The following is a 27,620-nucleotide window of genomic DNA, read 5'->3' as shown; positions in this document are numbered from 1 at the left end:
TGGCTCATGGATCTTACAATAAAGAATACTTATCTAGTACTATCAGCTATGAAAAATGTTCCAAAATAAATATCTTACTAGGTTTAGTCCTGAATTATCAATTGGATAGCTGAAGCTCTGTGCCACCTTCCATGCTGTGCCCAGATCAACAGCCCCAGTTACTCTGCCCTAGTTTACACAAATGTGAAAATAAAATGTTTCCAAGTATGACATCTGGTACAATCATACAATAAAAGCAAACTGTTAGTACACAAATTCCTTGCCTCCTGTCTTGGAAAGATACATAGTATCATGTTGCATCCATTATATTTTCTCCTGGTTGTAATTAAAATGGTTGCTAATAGTTTATATTTAACCATTTCACAATTTCCATGTAGCATCTATTAAGAGTGTCCAACTCATTCTGCAAGAAAAATCAAAGCTTGCTTATTAAAATAAGTAACATTTAAATGTACTTTGAATCACTGAAGGAGCATTGGCTGAGGGAAATCAATACAGGTTGGTTGTTTTTACTCCTGAGGAAATTTGTGCAAAAATTCTGCCTGCCTTTATTTGAAAAATAACACAATGGAAATCACAGACTCTTGGCATAATTTAAAATACAAATCAAAAAATAGTTATTACTCAAATACGCAGAATTGTTAATATTTTTGTGCATTTCACTATTTATGTCACTATTCTGTCCACTGTCTCTTTACCTCCAGCCTTCTGGGCTCAACTCTCTCCATTCTGTCTCCAGCCACTCCACCAGCACTTGATACTCCCCTGCCCTACTGACATGACCTATTCTGCTCAATCTCTATCCCCTCCCTGCCGTCTACCCCAGGGGCCTGATATGATCTTGCATTTTGTATCCCCTCCTCCCCCTGAGGCCAAATCCCGTGCAGGCATATTTTTGCTGTCTCCCCTCCCCCTTCTCCCAGACCTTGCCCTCTCTGTGTTGCTTCTCCCCCACCCCAGCTCCTAAAGGCCTGGTTCCTTCCAAGTTGTTGCTCTCCACCCACTCTATAGAACTTCCTCCATCAGGCCTGCACAGCCAGCCCCAGTGCTAAGACTGCCTCTTGCCTATACATGCAGCTAAAGCTAAGACCTCTCCTTCTGGCCTGCAGGCAGATTGTCGTCTGCCCACTGAGCTGCAGCCCAGTCGTACAGCAAAGGTAAAATTCTGCGCGTGAGGGGAATTCTGTGCAAATACGCATACTTCCCCCAGCAGTATGTTTTGGGGTAGGTTCTTTGCACAGAGAAGCATCTTGAATATACATTTAGTCACATGCACAGTAGAGTGGTTGTCCTCCTAAACAAACTTTTTAACAAGGACAAAATCATTAAGATACTTTTTTTTTTTTTTTTTTTATCTTTCCTGAGTTGATATGTGTTCAGAGTTTTTGAACACTCCCTTCTCACAGGACAAGCAGGATGGTAGTCCTCACATATGGATGACATCATCAGAATGGAGCCCAATCATGGAACACTTTTGTCAAAGTTTCCGGAACTTTGGCACTTACTGGGCATGCCCAGCATAGCATCAACCCTGCAGTCAGCAGGGGTCCTCCTTCCATCTTCTTTTTTCCGCGCAGCAGTAGCCACGCGGGTTAAGGAGCTCTTCAAAGATTCCTGACAGGAATTTTCCTCACGGAACTGAAAATTTCAAAACATTTTACCCCACAGGGGTCCCCTTATCGATTTCTTTGGTCCGCAGTCGAACGGTAAGTTTTTTGCCCGTTGGCGGTCAATTCCCCTCGAGTTTTTCCCTTGTGGCCTACCTGCCGTCGACCGCACTGCAACTAAATTTTGTCTAAGCCATGGCGTCGGGTTTCCGTCCGTGCCCAGACTGCACTAGAACAATGTCCATCACTGACCCTCACACGGTCTGTGTGATGTGCTTAGGGTCCAGCCACTATGTCCTTACTTGCACCAAATGTACTCAAATGACACCAAAAGGTCGCGAGGCTCAACTCGATAAGATGGGTCTTCTCTTTCGGCCAAAGACCCCGACTCCATCGATAGCTTCAACGTCGTCTGAACCAGTGCCATCTACGTCGCGCCAGCACCGGGAATCCGCTGCTGTCCGACTGGCTTCAATGGCTCCATGGGTGTCGACCCCCCCCTCTGTTCCTCCTCTAGAAAAACACCGGGGGGAACATCAAGAAAAACATCGACACAGTCATCGTAAAGCTCAGGAAGGACCCACAAAGCAGGACTGTAAACAGTCAAGAAAAGCCACGGATGTGAAAAAACAAAACAAGACCAGAGCCTTGGAAAGAAGAAGATTTATTAATTGATTATGACCCGACTCTGGCCAAAGTTTCGCATTTTAAGGCTGCATCAGGGGCTCTAGGAATACAAAATGTTAATATTAAAATTAGATAATAAATATAAAAACAAAACCCCAATATGAAATAACAATTAGGAAGTGATTTATACATCAATAAGTTAAGTGAGGTGAACTAAAGTTTTGAAATAATGAGGAGGCTGACAGGTTATATAGTAGAATAATGAACAGAGAAAAGACCTTATATATATAAGAATTACCTTAATTCAGGCTAGATAAAGAATACATCTTCGGGCACTATATAAATATGGGATGTATACTATAAAAATAAGAGTGTTAAAAGATATAATAAAATTGAAACCATAAAATGCCATTCAAAAAAGTACTAAAATAAAAGAATGATAAAAATAAAAAATTTATAAAAATCTAATGTAAAGCTCAGGCCATAGATACTGCTAAACCTTCGACATCAATGTTGTCTGAGCCTCCGACAAAGAGGCTTTGTCCTCTTCTGTCTCTGGATCACCGAGGCATTCCCCACCTGGACAGGTGCCGGGATCCGCGATTCCACCTTCACCGGTGGACCCTCTGGCTACACCAGTGCTTCCTCCCACTCTGTAACCGTGTATCCATGCCCCAGGTTTCCGTGAGGAAGTGGATCGGATGATCCAAGAGGCCATTGGCAAAGCATTCCAGGGCTTCCAACTTCCATCGATACCGGTACAGGTTCATCCTCCGGTCACCGATCCGATGCCCATGGCGCTGGCACCGCTATTGGGTAGAATGGACAAGATAATCTGTGCCCTGCCACACCGGTGGAACCGAGGGACCTGACTCCTTCCTTGCCAATTCCCTTGTCATCGGAGGATGAGGAAGAAGCACTGCTCTTCGTTCCACCATCGGGAGTGCTGCCACTGACACGTCCATCGATGTCACAGATTCCATCGGTGCCTCCATCGATGCCTTCGATTCCTCCTTCGGGACCATCGATGCCCAGGCCAAGGCCTTCAGGAATAACCCCGTTACTTCCTTCTGAAGAACATTTGGGAGCTGGTGATGACCCTTATAATCCTTGGACTGACGATTCATCCCAGGATTCTGATGATCTACCTTCCCAGCCCTTCCCTCCTGATGAAAGGAAATGTTCTCCTCCAGAGGACCTATCCTTTATTAATTTTGTAAAGGAGATGACTGAAACAGTCCCATTCCAGCTTCAGACAGAAAAGGATTCTAGACACCAGAAGCTAGAGCTTCTACAATTTCTCGATGCTCCAAAGGAACTCATGTCCATCCCTATTCATGACAACCTTTTGGACCTTTTGAGGAGAAACTGGGAGCCCCCTGGCTCAGTAGCACCTGTTAACCGAAAAGCAGATGCCACCTACTTAGTTCAGTCAGCCCCTGGCTTCCAAAGAACTCAGTTGGATCATCACTCGGTGGTTGTAGAGTCAGCCCAGAAGAGGGCCAGATGCTTCAAACCCCATTCATCCATTCCCCTAGGGAAAGATCAGAAGTTCCTAGATGCATTTGATATTCCATGGATCAATGCTCATTTCTCGCATTGCATCCTACCAACTCTACATGACCCAATATAATAGGGCCTTGTTCACAAAGATTCCCTTCTCACAGGACAAGCAGGATGGTAGTCCTCACATATGGGTGACATCATCAGAATGGAGCCCAATCACGGAACACTTATGTCAAAGTTTTCAGAACTTTGGCACTTACTGGGCATGCCCAGCATAGCATCAACCCTGCAGCCAGCAGGGGTCCCCCTTCAGTCTTCTTTTTTCCACGCAGCAGTAGCCACGAGGGTTAAGGAGCTCTTCAGAGATTCCTGACAGGATGTCGGCAGCTGGTAGCAGTGCAAAGAGATGGGCCTGGCTGAAATTTTCAGACCTCAGAGCAGAGGTACAAGACCTTTTTACCCCCATTGCAACCCAACTTTATCTTTAAATTGTATTTGTTAAAACTCTGTCATTCTCCTAATGTAAACCGTTATGATGGCAAAACCGAATATACGGTATACAAAAACATGTTAAAATAAATAAATAAAATAATCTTTTCGGTGAAAAGATTCAAGAAGCAGTGGTGCAGCTCAAGGACCACCAAGAGACTCTGCGCCAGCTCTCCTTACTGCCTTCTGATCCTTCTTCATCCAAAAGATCTTTTAAGAGGGATTCTAAAAGACAATTCTATCGGCAGAGGAGATACTATCCCCAGCATCCAGGGGTCGGCCTTCTAAGCCTTACCAAAAAGGCCAACCTAGGCAGCCTAAAGGGCAGAAGTCACTCCCAGTCACTCAACCAGGTCCAGCGGCAGGTTTTTGACTCCTTTCTAGAGAGCAGTACCCAGCTTTCACTTCCGACCATTCCGGTCGGCGGCCGGTTGTGCCACTTCTCCAGCCTATAGCACACAGTCACCACAGATCAGTGGGTACTGGCAGTAGTGTCCAAAGGTTACCACCTCAACATTCTCTCTGTCCTACCAGATTCTCCGCCTCAGCTGACGTGGGGAACATCCGATCATTCACCACTCTTTGAGCAGAAGGTCTCCCTTCTCCTCCAGTCCCATGCAATAGAGCCAGTGCCCCTCTCAGAACGGGGCAAGGGTTCTATCCCTGGTATTTCCTGATACCAAAAAGGTCAGGTGGGGTGTTCCCAATATTGGATCTTCGCACTCTTAAATACCTACAAAGAGAAAAGTTCAAGATGGTGACCTTGGGTTCTCTACGTCCCCTTCTTTAAAGGGGACACTGGCTCTGCTCTCTAGACATTCAGGATGCTTACATGCACATTCCAATTACTCCATCACATCCTAGTAGGCCCAAAACACTTCCAATATCGAGTGTAACCTTTTGGCCTAGCATCTGCCCCACGCGACTTCACCAAGTGCCTCATAGTGGTAGCAGCCTATCTCAGGAGTCAGAGTGTCCACGTCTACCCCTAGCTAGATGATTGGTTGATCAGGGCTCCCTCTCGGCAAGGCGCATTGACGTCTCTTCGCCTCACTTTGCATTCCCTCATCTCCCTGGGTTTTCTCATAAACTATCAAAAATCCAGGCTAGTTCCTTCACAAACTCTATCGTTCATAGGGGCTGACTTGGACACTCTGAGTGAAAGCTTTCCTACCTCAGGATCGAGCTCTAACTCTCGCTTCTCTGGCCTTTCGACTGCAGTCTCGACAACATTCAACTGCACGTCATTTCCTGATAGTATTGGGTCATATGGCCTCCAGAGTGCATGTCACTCCCATGGCTCGCCTCGCTATGAGAGTAATGCAGTGGACTCTAAGATCGCAGTGGACTCAGACTTCTCAGCCAATGTCCTCCACAATCCACATCACCAAACAGCTCCGTCTATCACTAGCTTGGTGGGAAAACCAATCCAATCTGGTACAAGGCCTCCCATTTCAGACTCCAAATAACCTTAACAAATGTCTCCAACCTTGGCTGGAGTGCACACGTTGCACACCTGCAAACTCAGGGCATCTGGTCTCCAGAGGAAGCCAAGCACCAGATAAATTTCCTGGAGCTTCGTGCAATCAGATATGCTCTCAGGGCTTTTCAGGATCACCTCTCCAACCAGGTCATCCTGATTCACACCGACAACCAGGTGGCCATGTGGTACATCAACAAGCAAGGGGGAACGGGCTCCCACCTCCTATGTCAGGAAGCTGCACAGATATGGGCGGAGGCCCTTTCCCACTCGATGTACCTCAGGGCCACCTACTTGCCGGAAGTGGACAATGTGTTGGTGGACAAGCTGAGTCGCACTTTTCAACCGCACGAGTGGTCCCTCAACCCCACTGTAGCGGACGCAATATTCCAGCATTGGGGTTACCCTCACATTAGACCTCTTTGCATCAATTCACATCCGCAAAGTAGGGAACTTCTGCTCTCTCACTCGCAGCCAACACCGCCAGCCCAGAGATGCTTTCTCCCTCTCGTGGGCCAGCGGTCTCCTTTATGCTTACCTTTCACTTCCACTCATTTCAAAGACTCTCGTGAAGTTGCGAAGGGACAAGAGACTGATTCTCATAGCCCCTCATTGGCCACGACAGGTCTGATTTCCAATTCTGCACGACCTATCGGTACACCGGCACATTCCTCTGGGGAAGGACCCGCTTCTGATCACTCAGAACAATGGCTGCCTTCGTCACCCCAACCTGCAGGCCCTCTCCCTAACTGCCTGGATGTTGAAAGGTTAATACTGCAACCTCTTAACCTTTCAGAGCCGGTTTCCCGTGTCCTAGTAGCTTCACAAAAGCCTTCCACAAGGCAGTCTTATCGTTATAAATGGAACAGGTTTACAGGATGGTGTACTTCCATGTCCATCGATCCCTTCACTTGTCCCACTCCAAAGCTTCTGGACTATCTCTGGCACCTGTTAGAGTCAGGCCTCAAAACTTCTTCTATCAGGGTACATGTCAGTGCGGTAACCGCCTTCCATAAAGGTGTGGGGGATGTACCCATTTCAGTACAACCTCTTGTCACACGCTTTTTGAAGGGCTTGCTTCACCTTAAACCTCCACTGCACCCTCCAGTCTATTCTTGGGACCTCAACGTGGTTTTGGGAAGGCTCATGAAACCGCCATTTGAGCCTCTCCAATCCTGTGATCTCCGCTCTCACTTGGAAAGTGATTTTTCTTTTAGCGGTCACCTCGGCTCACAGAATTAGTGAATTATAGGCCTTAGTCACCTACCTGCCTTACACTAAACTTCTGCATGACAGGGTAGTACTCCGCACTCACCCTAAATTTTTGCCTAAGGTAGTATCAGAGTTTTATATCAATCAATTCATTAAACTACCCACTTTCTTTCCCAGGCCCCACTCAAACCCAGGAGAATGGGCTCTGCATACCCTTGACTGTAAACGTGCTCTAGCTTTTTATCTAGACCGTACAGCTGCCCACAGGAAGGGCACTCAATTGTTTGTTTCCTTCGATCCCATCAAATTGGGCAAACCTGTGGGTAAGCAGACTCTCTCTTCCTGGTTAGCAGACTGTATTTCCTTTTGTTACCAACAGGCAGGCATTCCGCTTCAAGACCGTGTTAAAGCACACTCTGTCAGGGCCATGGCAACATCAGTAGTGCTCCTACGCTTGGTGCCGCTTGCTAACATCTGTAAGGCTGCTACTTGGAGCTCTCTCCACACCTTCACAGCCCATTATTGTCTAGACAAGGCTGGAAGACAAGATTCCGTCTTCGGCCAGTCTGTGCTTCGCAACTTATTTTCGAACTGAGGTACCAACATCCTTCGGCCAACATGGTAGGGTTCAGGATGCCCTCTACCAAATTCCACCCCAGTTCTTGTGCCTGTTGCACATCTTTGGGTACATTTGGTGCATTGCTCGGGCATCCTCAGCTCAGTACTCACCCATATGTGAGGATTACCATCCTGCTTGTCCTGTGAGAAAGCAGAGTTGTTTACCTGTAACAGGTGTTCTCACAGGACAGCAGGATGTTAGTCCGCACGAAACCCGCCCGCCACCCCGCAGTGTTGGGTTAGTTTACGTTTTCTTATTTTATTTTCGCATGTACGTTTTACTATAAGACGAGACTGAAGGGGGACCCCTGCTGGCTGCAGGGTTGATGCTATGCTGAGCATGCCCAGTAGGTGCCAGTCAAAGTTCTGGAAACTTTGACAAAAGTGTTCCGTGATTGGGCTCCATCCTGATGATATCACCCATATGTGAGGGCTAACATCCTGCTGGACTGATAAAACAGCAAGGGAGGCTATGTAATCAAGCCGTGGAGTCAACAATACAGAATTAGAAGCCAAATGTCCGATCTGGATTCTTTATTGGACAGAGACAAATATCTTTGAACAAGCCCGACTCAGGCCGAGTTTCGCCCTCTTACAATGGGGCTGCATCATGGGCTACAACATACAAACAAATAAAACATACTTATAAATAAATAGAAATCATAAAAAAACATAATTTAAAATAGACATATAAAATGGTAACATATTTATGTGTGATGTAACATGTAAGCCTTAAAAGTGATATATAAAACTGGGAAAGTACTAAATGTTCTTAATTGAAATGTATTGCCTTTACCTCAGCTTTATCATTTTAGGATTTCTGAGTATCCGGGTTGAAAATTATGATTATGCATCAAATGGTCTGTAGAATTGTTAATAAACACATGATTTAAAAATTAATAAAATCTATATTGAAAAAACTTTTTTTGTTTGTAATTATTAAATCTCATAAAAATGTACCTCTGGCAAATTGTAATATCCTGTGCTGCAGTGTTATTTAAAAAACAACACTCTCCGTGCTGTAAAAAATATTGAAAAAATTAAAAATTAAAAAAATGGAAAATAATTAGAATGACGTCACTTTGAAACAAAAACACTATTCTTGTATCCGCAGTTATCCATTACTAAACTGTACACAGTCACTGAAAGACTATGCTGGACCAATACTGTTGAAAAACAAACAATTTGCTAAAAATAGAAAGTGCACACAAAGGCCGCTTAATTGAATCTGGCAACCCACAGTCTAACCATCATAAAAATTGTTACTCTGGCAAATTTTATCCTATGCCACATTGTTATTGCTAAAAAAAAAACCCTCCTTCTATACTACAGGACAATAGAAAATAAATTAAAAATAGAAAAATTAAAAAATCTATCTATATAAATAAAAACGTAAATGTTCGTTTGTTCAAAATCTTAAATCTCTGAAAGTTCTTCACTGATTGCTTTGAAATTTTGACACAACGTTGCATTTGAATACGCGCGTGTTTTTATATACCTATATTATATAGATGTCACACCCGTGACAGGTAAAAACATGCTTTTTTTGAAAAACAGTGCCATCTGTTGGACATACAAGCAACACACGCTATCTACAATATAAATGGGTTCTGACCGGCCCGCAAATGCGTAGTCAGAGCAGCTCTACCGCGCATGTGCGGACCATTGAGCTCTGCGCTATGTGCTGGGTGTCACAGAGGGGAGGAGGAAAGGGCAGACGAGTCGCCGCTCCGAGAAACGGCTCAGCCCGTTCCTCTCCCGCTGGGGAAGGAGGGAGGGAGTAGGGACTGCCGGACAGTTACACACAGGAGGAGGAAAGGGTAGAAGAGTCACCAAGCCAGTCCGTCCACTGCCGGGGAAGGGGGGGGGAGGGAGTTGGGATGGCCGGAGCAGAGCAAATGCAGTAGAAAGCGGCTGTGAAGAGATCACAAGCAGCTGCAGCCTGCAGCAGCCAAAGCGCAAAGAGCTGGACAGAGAACAGCTCGCCCTTTCCCCCGCCCCCTGAATCCCGCAGATAAGAAGAAGCCAAGTAAATATCCCGCAACTGCGGTGGGGGGAGGGGGAAGGCAGTGCTTTCAACCCGCCCGTGGGTCTCAGTCGCCACGGGAAGAGGTTACATGGGCATCGCTCCACCTCCACTCTCAGCAAAGCACCGTGACGAAAGTGAAATCTTGCCCGTTTTAACTGGCTTAACGCTTGGACTACATATTTTACGATTCCATTTCAGTGTTTCCGATGGCATTGTTAAATTGAATTTTCATAGATTTCGATTTATTTTCATTTTGATTTACTTATTTTGTGTGACATTGCGTTGGAATTGAGCTGTGTCGTTTACCATACTGTTCATTTAGTGAGTATAGTTTGTTTTTTCTTTTTTCATTCTTTTTCATTTCTAGAATTATGCGGTTTACATCTAGACACGGATTGCTTCTCACATGGACAATTATATGTTGCGTGTTCTAGAGTCGGCAAACCAGAAAATCCCTATATCTGCACGGACAATGGAACAACAAAATATATTGTATACCCACAAGCATTGTGAAATTAAACATATTCAAAATGTGCGCTTTCTCTTTTCTTTCTTTTCCATTTAACCAGACTGAGCCACAGCAGCGTGTGGCTGGGTACAGCTGGTGAATAATAATTGACAACACTTTAAAAAAACACTATACTTGTGTCAATAGTAAATGGCGCTTTTTCACATGAAAAACCACAGCCTAGCCATTATATTAATTTAAGTATATGGCACTGCTCTTATATATAATTATGAGTTACAACAGATTGCCACGGTCACACAGACACTTAGTCACATATTGCTTTATAAATTGCTTCGTCAAAAGAATATTTTTTGAAAAGAAAATACCGCATTGAAGTCGCTGTCTCAATTCCCAATTGGAGAGGAGGAGATTTAGACAATTTATTATTACAGACTGAGCACTTGCATCCTGGAATAACCTCACAGGAGACATCGCCAATAAACTTTGCCCAGTCTCCAACAAAGTTATAAAGAACTCCTCAAAACCTACCAACCCATGGTATACTCCAGAACTCAGAAGCCTAAAAATGACTCTAAGGCAAATGGAGAGACAATGGCGCAAAGACCAGACCCCTCGAAACTCCGCCATTTTCAAATCAGCTCTCCACAGCTACAGAACCTCTACCCAAAAACACAAACGTGACTATTACGCCAAAAAAATTCACGACCTCAGATTCAACCCCAAAATACTCTTTTCCTATGTCTCAAGCCTCACCACCCCTATCTCTCCTACCACACCAGACTATGATGCCTCCACCAAATGCGAGGAACTAGCTAAATATTTCTACGACAAAATTGCAACCCTCCTAAAAAGATTCCCCCCCATCCTCGAACAGTCCCTTACCCAGCCTGCCCCCCCCCCACCCCCTTACAACCCTCAATGCCCTCTCTTGACTTTACCTCCACCATAGAAATCCAATCTATCCTCAAAAAGCTCAAACCCTCCTCCCATCCTGAAGACCTTATACCCTCCAAAGCACTACTAGCCATCCCTGATGCTATAGTCAAAGCCATAGCAGACATCATCAACAGCTGTATGGCGCATGGGTCCGTTCCAGACGCACTCAAGCATGCAGTAGTCAGACCCCTCCTTAAGAAACCCTCACTTGATCCCAAAGATCCCTCCAACTTCCGCCCAATCTCCAACCTCCCCTTCATTGCCAAACTTTTGGAAAGAGTGGTCAACTCACAACTCATGGCTTACCTCGAAGACCATCTGATCCTCCACCCATCTCAATTTGGATTCCGGAAACACTTTAACACTGAATCACTACTTCTCTCCCTTTCTGACCATCTCCTACGAGGCATGGGTCAAGGCCACAGCTACCTCCTTGCCCTCCTCGACATCTCTTCAGCCTTCGACACCATTAGCCATCATCATCTTCTAACCCGTCTAGAAAACATTGGCATCTCAGGTCTTGCTCTTGCCTGGTTCAAATCCTTCCTCTCTAACAGAAAGTTCTCCGTTAAAATCGGGAACGCCACATCCACCCCACAACCCCTCCAGCAGGGAGTCCCCCAAGGCTCCTCACTTTCTCCAACCCTCTTCAACATCTATATCACTCCCCTATGCCACCTCCTCTCCAACCTTAAACTCAAGTTCTACCTGTACGCTGATGACGTTCAGATCATCATCCCTATACAGAACTCTCTTGCTGACGCCCTTGAACACTGGGAGAAATGCCTCACTGCCATTAACTCCCTTCTCATTAATCTCCATCTTGCCATCAATACTAACAAAACGGAACTGCTACTCATCTCCCCCCATTCATCCACCTCCTCTTCTCTGCCTTACACTACTAAACCCAACCTCCCTTCTACACAACCCTTTGTAGGGACCTTGGAGTCATCCTTGACCATCAATTAAGCATGAAGAACTACGAAAACTCTATACTCAAAGCCTGCTTCTTCAAACTTAATGTGCTCAAAAAACTGAGACCTCTCCTACACACCCATGATTTCCACACAGTTATCCAAGCCACCATCACTTCCAAATTGGATTACTGCAACGCCCTACTCATTGGACTCCCCTACTCCACCATTAAACCCCTACAAATGCTACAACATGCTGCAGCGAGACTCATTGCAAACTCCCGTAAATATGATCACATCACCCCCATCCTCAGAGACTTACACTGGCTCCCCATTACATCACGCATTATCTACAAAACACTCACCATAATCCACAAAGCAATCCACACGCACAACTCCAACTGGTTAGACCTCCCTTTTACAACTCCTAAGTCCAGTCGACCCACCAGAACAGTAAAAGCTGGCATCCTACTGGTGCCCTCCCTGAAAACAGCCCATCTCTCCTCCACACGAGACCGTGCTCTTTCGATTGCAGGCCCCACCCACTGGAACACACTACCGCCTGACATACGCCTTGAACCCTGCATGAACAACTTCAAAAAGAAATTGAAAACATGGCTATTCGCCCAAGCTTACCCAGAATAGAAAGCCATTAACCCGTGCCAAGTAGACCACAATATGTCTACTCTCTTTTTTCTCATATTGAGGAACTATGTTTTTGTTATATTCCATCTCCTCACCGCGAGGATCCTTGTTGGATTTTTACTCTGTCTTTCTTAGCTGCCTTTCGTTACCCCATCTCCCAGTTTGAACCTCACTGTTAAAATGTAATTTTCCTAACTTAACTTGTTGACTGTAAACCGACATGATGTCCACAACGAATGCCGGTATATAAAATGTTTTAAATAAATAAATAAAGACTATGGAACCTAATGCTTTAAATTTAGACATAGACTACTCTGTTTTTCTCTAAATATTTATATTGTGTTTCTTACTTGTTTTATGTTATTGCCTTTCCCTAGTTTATTGTTCACATCAATGGTCTTTTTTAACTTTTTCCATTCGCAATTTAAATAATATTTTACTTACCAACATATGCCCCCTTCCCCCCCCCCCCTTTTTTTTTTTCCAGTTTTTAGGTTTTTATTCTAGTATTTTTAAAGTTTTATATTGTGTGGCTCCTTGGTCATATTTACAAGTTTTCTTACTTATTTTTATTTTTAATAGTTTGGTGTAGGTACCAATTAACTAAGTTGCAGCTTCATATTTATATTATTTTATTTCCTTATTTGATTACTTTTGGTTTTTATGATTTTCCAATTGTTATTATTATTCCAATTGGTTATATCCCTGGAGTTATATATTTAGTTAACATTTTTTCATTTTTGCTTCGTTGCCTGTGATTCCTTCGTAAAAATTCAAAACATCATATTTGTCATAACTACATATAGCTAAAGCAGAGAAACCTCATACAAAATGGCGGGCTTTGTCAGTGATAGCCCAGGAATGCCACATATGTAATTGTGCAGTCACAGATAGATTGACGACTGTCACTATCATATAATCATCGGTTTCTCCACTAAAGAATTCAGAAGCAATTTTTTTAGAATTTTTTATTTTTTAAATTTTAGTCATTTCACCAACTTAGAGGCAGTATAAATGCACTTAACATTGCAGAACTTGTGCAGTGAATACATCAGCCTGGCCCGACACACTACGGCCCCTGATGAAGCCGACAGAAACACGAGCCGTGTCGGGCCAGGCTGATGTATTCGCTGCACAAGTTCTGCTACGAAATGACTAAAATTTAAAATACAAAATTCTAAAAAAAATTGCTTCTGAATTCTTTAGCGGAGAAACCGATCATTATATGATACTGACAGTCGGCAGTCTATCTGTGACTGCACAATTACATATGTGGCATTCCTGGGCTATCACTAACAAAGCCCGCCATTTTGTATGAGGTTTCTCTGCTTTTCTAATTAAGACTACACGGTATCAGCTATATGTAGTTATGACAAATATGATTTGAATTTTTATGAAGGATTATACATCAGATAGATATATATATATATATATATACAGTTGGATTGTTGTTCAAGTTTGTGATTCCTTCGTGGCATCCATTATCTCACTGGCGTTTTTATTTTATTTTTAGCATTTTTTACATCCCTTTGTCTCATATTCAGTTTACATTCATTTTTATTTTTGCTCCATTTCTTGGGATCCAGTCGTGGTGTCCAGTATTAAACTGGTGATTTTATTTTATCCTATTTTAGCATTTTTTACTTTTTATGTACTTTTACCAAATTAATATTTTTATACAAATTAGTTCAGTCAAACGCTGTCCACAAGTGCCCACTTGTCATTTTAAACGCGCTCAGTCTCTGATCACAGCTGCTCATTTACTGAGAACATACGGGGATTTTTAGTCTACGCCTCTTTTTTTGATTGACAACTTTTTTGGCGCCTTTTTTGAAATCTTTAAAAGTCTGCCGGCGATTCTCATACTTTTTCACTACGATTGGAAAGAGACAGAGCTTGCCTCTTCGAGATCAGATTTTCCACAGCACATCAAATCGTAAGTACCACCTTTGTTAGGCTTTAGTTTTTTATTAATTCACATTATGTGACTAATTGAGACAGCGACTGCAACGCGGTATTTTCTTTTCGAAAAATATTCTTTTGACGAAGCGATTTCTAAAGCAATATGGGGTAGATTTTAAAAGGGTTACGCGCCAAGCCTATTTTGCATAGGTTCGGTGGCACGCGCAAGCCCCGGGACACGCATAAGTCCCGGGGCTTCGCTAGGGGAGCGTGTTGGGGGCATGTCGGGTGGGCGGCACGATGTTCGGGGCGTTCCGGGGGCGTTCCGGGGGGGCCTTCGGAACAGCCCGCTGGCGCGCACGAGTTTTTACAACAACGGTAAGGGGGGGTTTAGATAGGGCTGGGGGGGGGGTGGGTTAGGTAGGGGAAGGGAGGGAACGGTGCGGGGGGGGGGTGGCAGGAAAGTTCCCTCCGCACGCTGTTTTTTTAAATGTACCCCTATGTGACTAAGTGTGTGACTGTGGCAATCTGTTGTATCTCATAATTTCCTAGCGTGTAGCAGATGGACTCAGAACAAATGGGGTATAGTGTGCTCGTGCTAGCAGTTGGAGACTGATCTGACGTCAGCACGGGTACATATACCCCTACAGGAAGTGTAGCAATTCAGTAATTTCCGTCTCCAAAGCAGTTTGGAGCTACCTCACGCTCACTGAGCGTGTTTCCAAATTCTAACGACTAAATTCATAGAAGAAACCTACCTGAAGGCAAGCCCCACACTCCTGCGGTGATACCATTCGGTCACTCCCCCAGTTGAGTTTCCCGAGCTGACTTCCGTGGTCCCTCGGAGGTAAGAGCCTCGGTCCGGTGGCCGGATCGTGGCAGGGACCTAGCCCCCGAGTGAGAAGGGCTCGGGCGCGGCTTGGCCCCCGAGCGAGACGAGTTCGGGCGAGGCCTAGAGGCAGCCTCGGTCCCAGCGTGGACTTGGCCCCCGAGCGAGACGAGTTTGGGCGCGGCCTAGAGGCAGCAGGTGCACTTCCTCGAGCGCGGCGGTGAAAGTACTCGCCCTCTCCCCCCGCAGCCGGAGACCGTCCGGGTCGCAGCCGGGAAGCGCCGAAGACAAGGTAAGGCGTACATCTTTACTGTGATCTCCGAGGAAGTGTGGACTAACTGGGCCTGCCTACGAGGCAGCCCACCAAGGAGGTCGCCATTTTGCCTGCCTACTCGCCTTTGCCACCCAGTCGCACGTTGCTGTACGCACGCTGAGATAGGCGCACGTTGCTGTACGCACGCGATAGGCGCACGTTGAGCGCACGTGATAGGCGCACGTTGTTGAGCGCACGCGCTAGGCGCACGTTGGCTAAGCGCACGCTACTAGGATAGGCGCACGTTCATAGGATAGGCGCACGTTCATAGGCGCACATTTCATAGGCGCACATTTATAAGACGCCCGTTCATAGGCGCACATTCGTAAGATGCCCGTTCTAGGCGCATGCTGTTAAGCGCACATTATTTCAAGGCGCATACTCCGGCTGGGAGGAAATAACAGACGAAATGGAGCATAAGAGAGCCCATGCGTCCGCAGAGCCGGCACCTCCAGAATCAGGCACGAGAGCTCTAAGCCTCTGCTCAGCATGCAACCTCAGAGCCACACAGAGCGAGGAAGCAGACTCAATATGTGCCCAATGTGAGGAGGCCATGGGAGTTCCAGGCCAGGACCGGTCCCAGCCCAGTGGTTCCTCAGGGAACACTCCGGACTTAGCAGGCCGCGGCGAGCAGCCAGGGAACCCGAGAGACTTGGTGCCCCTAAGGCCAGATCCGGCTTCGCTTTCCTGGGGGGAATTATTCAAGGGGATTCACGCCTTTGTCCAGATGCAGTCTGCTCCTCGAATGGGTCTTTCCGTTCCGGATGATCCGGCCCCTGGACCCTCGAGACCCAGGCACGGCCACTCGCCACCCGACAGCCCCAATTATGGGGATTCGGATTGCTCCGAGGAAAATGAGGAGCCACCCGAGGAGGGAGAACTTCCCTCGGAGATAGAACCCTATCGGACCATGAGACGCTTCGTTCGGAAAGAGGATCTTCCAGGCCTGGTCTCACAATGCCTATCTGAACTGGCCATTCCGGGCCAGGACACCCCAGGACACCCCAAAATGAACCCCCTGTTAGAGGGCCTGCGCCAAACGGCTCACCATTTTCCCCTCCTACAAGCAGCATAGCAGCTAATCGATCTGGAATGGAATGCGCCGGAGGCCTCATTCAAAGGGGGTCGGGCCCTGTCAGGTATGTACCCTCTGGACTCTGCGTCCAAGGAGCTGCTGGCGTACCCCAAGGTAGACGCCATAGTTAACGCAATTGTGAAGCGCACCACCATTCCGGTTGAGGGGGGAGCGTCCCTCAAGGATACACATGACCGGCGCATGGACACCATTCTGAAACAAGCCTTTGAGGTAGCAGCCATGTCCCTACGAATCGCGACCTGCTGCACCGTGGTGACGCGTTCCTGTTTATCGCAGGCTAGAAACAACACCCCAGGAGAAGACATGGAATCAGCTCTAGCATTCCTCACTGACGCAGCCTCCGACCTCGTCCGTACGGCAGCCAAGGGAGTGTCATCCTCAGTGGCAGCCAGGAGGCAACTTTGGCTACGCAATTGGGCGGCCGACTCTTTCTCCAAGACACGCCTCACAAGAATGCCCTTTAAGGTTCCCTACTGTTCGGCAGCGATCTCGAGAACTGGGCTACTAAATGGGGTGCCTCTCCATTACCCGTCTACCAGAAGACAGGTCGAGGAGGAGCCAGCGTTCTTTTTCTAGGCCATCTAGAGGTAGAAACTCTCAGCGCTTCAACCCTTACAGGGCTCGCTATCAAGCACCTCGTTCTCAGGCCAGGAACCAGCCCTTTCGGGCTAAGCACAACAAGAAGAGAACCGGCTCGGGTTCTGGTCCCGGCCGCAACCCACAATGACAATCAGCCGACCCATCCGGGGGTAGCAGCCATAGGGGGCAGGCTAACTCTCTTCTACAGCAGGTGGGTCGAGATTACTTCGGACCAGTGGGTCCTCGCCATCATCTGAGAAGGATATTACCTGGATTTTCTTCGGCTCCCGCCGGACAAGTTTGTGGAATCTTCTTGTTCACCTCTCAAGAAGACGGCACTAAAAGTGACCTTACAGAGGCTCCTGGCCCTAAAAGCCATAATCCCAGTACCTGCAGGGGAGATAAATTCTGGGCATTATTCCATTTATTTCATAGTACCCAAGAAGGAGGGCACTTTCAGGCCCGTCCTGGACCTCAAGTCAGTCAACCGACACCTGCGGGTCCCCAGCTTTCGCATGGAAACTCTACGGTCGGTCAAGAATGCAGTACAGCCAGGGGAGTTTCTCACCTCCCTAGATCTGTCTGAAGCCTATTTGCATATCCCAATCCATTGGGATCACCAACGCTATTTACGCTTCAAAGTCCTGAATCAGCACTTCCAGTTCCGAGCTTTACCCTTCGGGTTAGCCACCGCGCCCCGGATCTTTACCAAGATCATAGTAGTAGTGGCACAGCACTCAGGAAGGAAGGAATTCTCATCCATCCCTACCTGGACGATTGGCTGATCAGGGCAAAGTCACCGGAGGAGAGCCACCGGGCAACCAACAGAGTTATAGCTCTTCTGGAAAGCCTCGGATGGGTAGTCAGCATAAACAAGAGTTTCCTACAGCCGTCCCGGTCGCTGGAATACCTAGGGGTTCAATTCGACACCCAGGAAGACAAGGTCAGCCTGACCTCCAAGAGAAAGTCAAAACTCCGGAATCATCTGCAGGCCCTGCTGAGTGCCAGCCGGCCCACAGCTCGGGATTACCTACAGGTCCTCGGCCTCATGGCATCCACTCTGGAGGTGGTGCCATGGGCGCGGGCTCAAATGAGACCATTGCAACGCGCCCTGCTATCTCGATGGAGCCCACGATCACAGAACTACACCATACACCTACCTCTACCAGCCAGAGTGCGGGATCAGCTACGGTGGTGGTTGCAGCCCGGCCACATGAGCCGGGGGTCAAGAATGTCCTCCCCAACCTGGACCCTGCTCACAACAGATGCCAGCCTGAACGGATGGGGAGCACACTATGAGGAACTCACCGCCCAAGGGCGTGTAACAGAGAAGAGTCAAGGTGGAACATCAACAGACTAGAGGCACGGGCAATCAGGCTAGCGTGCCTGCGATTTGCCCACAGACTTCGCAACAGAGCGGTCAGAGTGATGTCAGTCAACGCCACCACGGTGGCATACATCAACCGTCAGGGCGGAACCAGAAGCCAACAGGTATCCCTAGAAATAGCCCCCCTGATGACTTGGGCGGAAGCGAATCTCCAGGACATCTCTGCCGTTCACATCGCCGGGAAGGACAACACCACGGCAGACTTCCTCAGCAGAGAAAGCCTAGATCCAGGGGAATGGCAGCTGTCGCCCACAGCTTTCCAGATGATTGTGGATCAGTGGGGGACGCCGGGCATGGACCTATTAGCAGACAGGTCCAACGCTCAAGTACCCAGATATTTCAGCCGCAGGCGGGATCCGCTATCAGAGGGGATCGATGCCCTGGTACAGCCATGGCCTCAGGGAATCCTGCTATATGCCTTTCCTCCATGGCCCCTGCTGGGCGCCATTATACACAAGATTCGGCGGCACAGAGGCCTAGTTCTTCTATTGGCCCTGGATTGGCCAAGAAGACCCTGGTACGCAGACATGAGAAGACTACTGGCAGGGAATCCTCTACCCCTGCCTCCACACAGGGACCTGCTGCGGCAAGGCCCCATCCTACAAGAGGATCCAGCTCAATTCTCTCTTACAGTCTGGCCATTGAGAGGGCTAGACTGAAGGAAAGAGGATACTCGGAGCCGGTAATAGATACACTTCTCCAAGCACGCAAGTTCTCTACATCTCTGACATATATCAGGATCTGGAGAGTTTTGAAGCCTGGTGTGACTCTCACAGCACCAATTCACATGCCGCTAAGATTCCTATCATTTTGGACTTCCTACAAGATGGACTTCAGCTCCATCAAGGTTCATGTAGCAGCGCTGTCTTGCTATGGTCCCAGGAGGGACGGCAACACCATTGCCAAACACCCAGACGTCTCACGTTTCCTGAAAGGAGTCAAACACATTCGTCCACCACTGAAGTGGCCAGTGCCCCTGTGGAACCTCAACCTAGTGTTGGAATTTCTAGCGGGATCCGCCTTCAGGCCCCTTCAAGGCCTGTCTCTCCGTTTGTTAACCTTGAAGATGGTGTTCTTACTGGCTGTGTGTTCAGCACGCCGCATCTCAGAGCTACAAGCACTGTCCTGCCGTGATTCGTTTCTCAGAATCACTCCAGAGGCTATCCATCTTCGCACGGTTCCTTCCTTTTTACCCAAAGTGGTCTCACATTTTCATCTCAACCAAACAATAACCTTCCCTACCACGGAAGGTTTGAAGAAGTCAGAAAAAGGTCGAATACTGCGTCATCTCGACATCGGCAGAATACTGGCCAGATACTTGGAAATGTCAGAAGCAGTACGAAAGACAGACCATCTGTTCATCCTGCACAGCGGGAAGAAGCAAGGGGAAGCGGCCTCAAGGCCAACCATCGCCCGCTGGATCAAAGAAGTTATCAAGGCAGCCTACGTTGAGGCGGGAAAACCACCGTCTCTACAGGTCAAGGCTCACTCTACCAGAGCGCAAGCGGCCTCTTGGGCAGAAACTATGATGCTGTCGCCGGCAGAGATATGTAAAGCGGCGACGTGGTCCTCCCTCCATACCTTCTCCAGATTCTACTGTCTGGACGTCCAGGCCAGGGAGGACACAGCATTTGCGAGGCAATCCTACACGGTCCTCGGGCAGCCTCCCGCCCAGTCCGGGAGTAGCTTTTGTACATCCCATTTGTTCTGAGTCTATCTGCTACACGCTAGGAAATGTAGAGATTACTTACCTGATAATCTCCTTTTCCTTAGTGTATGCAGATGGACTCAGCATCCCGCCCGGCTGCTGGTATACATGGGGATTCGCCGACTCACGGTAAGCCATGTTTTCTTATATAGGGCATCCACCCTGCCGGGTGTCGATGCCTTCCGGCTGAGTACACTGGCGGTCTCCAGCTACCATCAATTGGTCAGGGTAATCCTGTTCATTTAATCGATCGGTCAGTCACACATATATCCATAAAGCTTTGCAAGGAAGATTACTGAATTGCTACACTTCCTGTGGGGGTATATGTACCCGTGCTGACGTCAGATCCGTCTCCAACTGCTAGCACGAGCACACTATACCCCATTTGTTCTGAGTCCATCTGCATACACTAAAGAAAAGGAGATTATCAGGTAAGAGCAGTGCCATATACTTAAATTAATATAATGGCTAGGCTGCGCTTTTTCATGTGAAAAAGCGCCATTTACTATTGACACAAGTATAGTGTTTTTTTTTAAGTATTGTCAATTATTATTCATTTTTTAATTTTTCTATTTTTAATTTATTTTCTATTGTCCTATAGTATAGAAGGAGGTTTTTTAGCAATAACAGTGTGGCATAGGATAATATTTGCTAGAGTAACAATTTTTATGATGGTTCGACTGTGGGTTGCCAGATTCAATTAAGCGGCGTTTATGTGCACTTTCTATTTTTAGCAAATTGTTTGTTTTTCAACAGTATTGGTCCAGCATAGTCTTTCAGTGACTGTGTACAGTTTAGTAATGGATAACTGCGGATACAAGAATAGTGTTTTTGTTTCAAAGCGACGTCATTCTAATTATTTTCCATTTTTTTAATTTTTAATTTTTTCAATATTTTTTTACAGCATTGGAGAGCGTTGTTTTTTAAATAACACTGCAGCACAGGATATTACAATTTGCCAGAGGTACATTTTTATGAGATTTAATAATTACAAAGTTTTTTCAATATAGATTTTATTAATTTTTAAATCCTGTGTTTATGAACATTTCCACAGACCATTTGATGCATAATCATACTGAGGTAAAGGCAATACACTTCAATTAAGAACATTTAATACTTTCCCAGATACAGTTTTATATATCACTTTTAAGGTTTACATGTTACATCACACATATGTTACCATTTTATATGTCTATTTTAAATTGTTTTTTATGATTTCTGTTTATTTATAAGTATGTCTTATTTGTTTGTATGTTGTAGCCCCTGATGCAGCCCCATTGTGAGAGGGCGAAACTCGGCCTGAGTCGGGCTTGTTCAAAGATATTTGTCTCTGTCCAATAAAGAATCCAGATCGGATATTTGGCTTCTAATTCTGTATTGTTGCCTAACATCCTGCTGTCCTGTGAGAACACCTGGTACAGGTAAGCAATTCTGCTTTCTCCTAGGACAAGTAGGATGGTAGTCCTCACAGATGGGCGATGTCATCAGATGGAGCCCAGCACAGAAAACTTTTGTCAAAGTTGCTAGAAGCTTTGACTGGCATATTGAACATGCCCAGCATGCCAATATCTGCACATCCATGCGAGGTCCCCCTTCAGTCTCTTCTTTTCTGCAGTGCACTTGTCTCGCGGTTTTGGAGCTCAGCTCTTAAAGGTATTTTGTCTCCCAGGACAAGCAGGATGGTAGGCCTCACAGATGGGTGACATCAGATGGAGCCCGGCACAGAATACTTTTGTCAAAGTTTCTAGAAATTTTGATTGGACACTGAGCTTGCCCAGCATGCCACTAAGCCCGCAGCCACACAGGGTCCCCCTTCAGTCTCTTTCTTCCACGGTGTTGTTGCCTCACAGTTTGTGGAGCTCTCATTATTTTTCCCTCATGGAAGAATTTCACCTTTTTTTCTTCAGGTTTTTCCCTGGCTTGGAGTCCCCATCGCAAATCGGTTCCTCTGGCATTTGGTGGGTACTTTTTCGTTTTGCTGTCAGTTCCCGAGCTTCTACCTCCCGATGGCCGCCGGCCACTGAGCGTGCGCCACCTTTTTTCAATGGCAACCGGTTTTAGGAAGTCCCCAAGTGTCCGCGGACTGTGTCCATCACGGCCCCACAGGACGTTTGCGTCCTGCATCTGGGGCCTTCCAAAGTTGTCTGGTGTCCCAGCTGTGCTCAGATAAACCCCAAAGACTGGCGCTCCCGCCTGGACAAGATGGAGCACTTGTTTGGTTCCAAGCAATTGGGTCCATCGATTCCAGTACCAGATACGTCGCGATGCGGGGATCGATCTTCCTCGGGACCTTCGCCTTCGGTGCCCCACCACGATGATTGAGGGGCAGGAGATCGCCCCTCACTGGCATCGGGACATTCTAAGGCTTCTGCATCATTTTCCTCGGTGCCGGAAGACTAAGCCGAGCACCGTGGGAAGCATTGACACCGGCACAGACGGTCTTCACCCCCTCCAAAGAGGTCCCAAGGTGAGGGGACCCCGTCGTCCTCCGAGCCCGGAAGCCCAGGGTGTTCCCCACCGATTTTGGTGTCTGGCACCGGACCCCTTGGACGCTCCGGTAACGCCCAATCTGCCGCCTCCTCCCAGGTCTGTGTTCACCGCACCCGCATTTAGAGAGGAGTTGGACAGCGTGGTTCAACAGGAAGTGCTAAATGCCCTCCAGGGTCTCCAGCAGCCACCGACGCCGGCCCCCATTCCAGCAGTGGAACCAGTGCCCTCCATGTTGGTGCCTCTGCTGGAAAGGCTGGATGTGCTGCTCAGTGCCTTATCGACACAGCCCGTACCGGTAGGTCCCCCAGTGCCCTGTCCGCCACTGGTCCCTCCCCCGTCACGATCCTGATTCCAGGCTCCTCGGAGGAGGAAGATGCGGCTCCACGGGCAGTGCCGCCGGTGCCCTGCTGTCCATTGCAGGTCCCAGTGCCCTCGATGCCGGCACAACCGCTGTTCCCCCCCCTTCACCGAGCCTCTGTGCCTTCATCCCGTGATTTGGATTTTGGCCTTCTTCCTCGACCCAGACAGTTTAGTGGTGAGGAGGAGGCCCCTTACAACCCGTGGGGAGATGCCTTTGCTGAGCATTCCTCGGAGGCCTCTGAAGACCTTTTGTCGGAGCCTTCTCCCCCAGGCGAGAGATGGCGCTTGCCTCCTGAGTGCTTATCTTTCACAAGCTTTGTGCGGGCGATGGCAGAAACTATTCCCAACTTTTAACGGAAAAGGATGCCTGCCACAAGATGTTGGAGATCCTCCAATTTGTGGACATCCCTAAGGAGGTGGTGGCTGTCCCGGTACATGAGGTTCTCCTAGACTCCCTCTACCAACTCTGGGAGCATCCAGGTTCCGTGGCTCCGGTCAACAAAAAGACTGATGCCATCTATTTAGTACAACAGGCCCTGGGCTTCCAGAAGAGCCAGTTGCCTCATCAGTCAATGGTGATACAATCAGCCCAGAAAAAGGCCAAGAGAGCCCGCCTTCACTCCTCCACCTCTCCGGGGAAGGACCACAGAGCCTTGGACACTCTAGGCCAGAAAGTTTTCCAAGGGGCCATGCTCATCACATGAATAGCAGTATATCAGTTGTAGATGAACCAGTACAACCAAAACCTCTAAACAAGTCCAGGAGTTCACTGAGGGCCTTCCGCAACAGTTCCAGGAGGGCCTGGAATCCATTGTCCAAAAAGGATTTGAGGCCAGTAAGCTTGATGAGAGGGCAGCCTACAATGTCTTGGAAATGGCAGCAAGGGTCTCAGCGGCGGGCATTAGTGCCTGGCGATGGGCCTGGATGAAAGCCTCCGTCTGGAGGTCCAAGACAAACTGGCTGACCTCTCCTGTACAGGAGAGAACTTGTTGGGGGCAAAATCTGGGACGCAATGGCCCAGCTCAAAGATCACCATGAGACCCTGCACCACCTCGGACCCTTCTTCGGCGACCCACAGAGCGCCACATAAAGATTCCAGGAAGCCATTTTACAGGCAGCAGAGATATTACGCTCATACACTCGACGGCTTGGGTTGCCCTAAAGGGCAACCCAAGCCGAGCGGGTACCTCGGGCTCAGTTAGCCCCTCAGCCTAGCCCTGCGCCTGGCTTTTGACTGGCATAGAGAGAGCAGCAGCCTAACCCCAGTGCCTGCACTGTCCGACCACCGGTGGGGGCCCGACTCTGCCTATTCAAAAGCTGGTCCCCCATTACCACCGACCGATGGGTGTTATCCATCGTAACACGGGGTTACCGCCTGAGCCTTCTCAGTGTTCCCCCAGACTCCCCTCCCTCTCCAGCGTGGAGCCTTGTGGAACGCGCAACGACCCTCGAGTTAGAACTCTCGGCCCCGCTATGGTCCAGAGCCGTAGAACCGGACCACTGGGCTCAGCACAGCCAGGGGTTCTACTCCAGGTATTTTCTCATTCCAAAGAGAACAGGTGGCCTCTGTCCCATCCTCTACCTCCGGGCCTGAAACAAGTTCCTCCGGAGAAAGCGGTTCAAAATGGTATCCTTGGGCACCTTACTCCCACTTCATCAAGGGAACTGGTTCTGCTCTCTCTTTCTACAAGACGCTAAGCACACATTATCATCCACTCCATTCCCCACCCACCTTGCACTGCCATATTATGATACTGTATTTTAAGTTCTTCTTTGAGTTCCTTTCTCTTGTATTTAACCTTTCCTTCAATGCTGCTCTTAAGTTATCGCTCTCCCAGTTCCTTTTCCCTGTTATTATGTAATTTCAGTCCTTTTGTTCATTTGTGAACCGGTATGATGTCCTCACTAATACCGGTATATAAAAGTTGTAAATAAATAAATCTTTCTGCCTCATCGGAAATATCTGTGCTTTGTGATAGGCCAGTGGCATTTCCAGTACAGGATTCTTCCCTTCGGGCTCACCTCCACACCCTGGGTCTTCACAAAGTGCCTGGCAGTGGTGGGAGCACATTTGCACAGGAAGGGGGGTGCATGTGTTCCCATATCTGGACGATTGGTTCATCAGGAGTTCTTCGAGGGAAAGAGCCCTTCAGTCCCTGAACGTAACGATGGGTCTCCTCCAATCATTGGGGTTTCTCATCAATTTCCTGAAATCCCAACTGATGCCATCCCAGCGGATCAGTTTCATTGGGGCGAATCTGGACACCACGGTGGCCAAGGCGTTCCTTCCCAGCGATTGCATAGCCACCCTAGCTGGGTTAGCCAGGTCCATTCGTCGCCAGCAGACTGCCTCAGTCCGCCTGTTGCTGAAGTTGCTGGGTCACATGGCGTCGTCATTACACATCACTCCAATGGCCTGCCTGGCCATAAGGGTTACGCAGTGGACTCTGCGATCTCAGTTGCACCAAGCCTCTCAAGAACTCTCTATACTGGTCCGTATAACTGAACCATTTCAGCTCTCCCTCACCTGGTGGGCGCAGGAATCCAACCTGGCCAAGGGACTTCCTTTTCAGCTCCTGGCTGCTCAGGTGATCCTGACCACGGATACCTACCTCCAACCTAGACTGGGGGGGGGCCCATGTCAACGGCCTCTGCACGCAAGGGGTGTGGTAGAAGCCCGAGGTGAGATGCCAGATAAACTTCCTGGAACTCAGTGATGCAGTATGCGCTCTATGCATTCCAGGACTACCTGTCCAACAGGGTTGTCTTGATTCAGATGGACAACCAAGTGGCCATGTGGTACGTGAACAAACAGGGGGGCACAGGCTCTTATCTCCTCTGCTAAGAAGCAGCACAGATTTGGGCCTGGGCCCTGTCGTGTTTCATGCTCCTGCGTGCGATCTACCTGGCATGGACGGAGAATGTGGTGGCAGACCTCCTCAGTCGGACATTTATTTATTTATTTATAGGCTTTTCTTTACCGACATTCGTAAAGCACATCATACCGGTTTACATTGAAAGGAGGAAAATACAATAAAACGAAAACAGGAGATTAGGCAGGGAGGGGAGGAAAGGGAGGTGGAGGCGGAGGAGAGAGATGGAAATCAGTAAAACTGGGTACATAGTAACTAAGTACCAGAGAGAGGTGACTGCAAAAAACAAGGAACTATATACATCTTATGTATCATTATATACCATAGTGGTGAGTACATAGAGGAACTATGTATATCCTATAAGTCACTATCTTTATCAATGGAGTTTGTATGCTAAGGTTGTTCACAAAGTGCATGAGTGAGGAGGAGAGGCTGAGGGGCGCGTGGGAGGTTAAGGTGAGCGAAAGGTGGGAGGGAAAGCGGAGGTGAGGAGGGGTGGAAGGAAGGAAGGATGCCAAGTAGAGGTGCAGTACAGGGAGAAGGTCTGTGTTTGGTTTGCATCAGGGTAGGCCTGCTTGAAGAGCCAAGTTTTGACTCCTTTTTTAAATTTGTGCAGGGATGGCTCAAGACGGAGGGGCGTTGGAAGGGAGTTCAAGAGGGAGGTACCAGCGATGGAGAAGGCCCATGACTGGTCCCTGAACCTCTCTGTGGCGGACAGGATCTTCCGTCAGTTGGGTCAGCCAGACTTAGATGTCTTTGCGTCCTCGCAGAACCACAAAGTGTGAACCGCTTCTGCTCCCTGCGCAGGAAGGGAAAAGGGACAAGTCGTGGATGCCTTTGCCCACTCCTGGAGTGCAGGTCTCCTATATACATACCCTCAGATTCCACTCATAGGCAAGACTCTCGTGAAGCTACAACAGGACCGAGGCTCCATGATCCTTATAGCCCCACACTGGCCGCAGCAGGTCTGCTTTCCGATCCTCTGCAATCTGTCGGTCCAGGAGCCCATCCGCCTGGGCACCTCGCCCGACTCCATCACACAGGATCAGGGTAGACTGCACCACCCGAACCTCCAGTCGTTGGCCCTCATGGCCTGGATGTTGAAAGGCTAGTGCTGCAGTCCCTCAACCTTTTGGACAATGTCTCTCAAGTCCTGGTAGCTTCGCGTAAGCCTTCCATGCGGAAGTCCTACCAAGCGAAGTGGAGGAGGTTCTCGTCCTGGTGTGTGGAACAGGGTCTTGACCCTTTCACTTTCCCCACACCTAGGCTTTTGGACTACCTCTGGCACATCTCGAAGTCTAGTTACAGATTACCTCAATCCGGGTACATCTGAGTGCTATCAGTGCCTACCACTGCGGAGTGGGCGACATTCTGATCTCTGTGCAGCCCTTAGTGGGGCACTTCACGAGAGGCTTATTTCAACTGAAGCCTCCACTACGTCCTCCGATTGTGGCCTGGGACCTCAACATAGTGCTGGCGTGGCTCATGCAGCCTCCATTTGAGCCCCTGTGCTCCTGCAAGTTAAAGCACCTCACCTGGAAGGTCATCTTC

The 27,620-nt window shown here is 48.0% G+C and overlaps 1 protein-coding gene across 3 annotated transcripts in view; it reads left to right on the top strand.

The window, feature by feature from the left end:
• MGAT4A (alpha-1,3-mannosyl-glycoprotein 4-beta-N-acetylglucosaminyltransferase A) overlaps positions 1-27,620 on the top strand; it is a 359,679-nt gene that overhangs the window by 268,572 nt on the left and 63,487 nt on the right. The window contains exon 13 of one of the 3 annotated variants that reach the window (XM_029604769.1): positions 9,936-9,971. The exons of the other annotated variants lie outside the window; for them this stretch is intronic. Coding sequence (XP_029460629.1) covers positions 9,936-9,956 — 21 coding nt within the window. The 3' untranslated portion in view covers positions 9,957-9,971. Of the gene's footprint in view, positions 1-9,935; positions 9,972-27,620 lie in introns of those variants that run through there. 3 annotated transcript variants of the gene reach the window in all.

This window comes from Rhinatrema bivittatum, chromosome 5 (genome assembly GCF_901001135.1).
Source record: "Rhinatrema bivittatum chromosome 5, aRhiBiv1.1, whole genome shotgun sequence".
Taxonomy (NCBI): Eukaryota; Metazoa; Chordata; class Amphibia; order Gymnophiona; family Rhinatrematidae; genus Rhinatrema; species Rhinatrema bivittatum.
The sequence above is the reverse complement of the archived record's forward strand: the minus strand, read 5'-3'. Positions and strand labels throughout refer to the sequence as shown.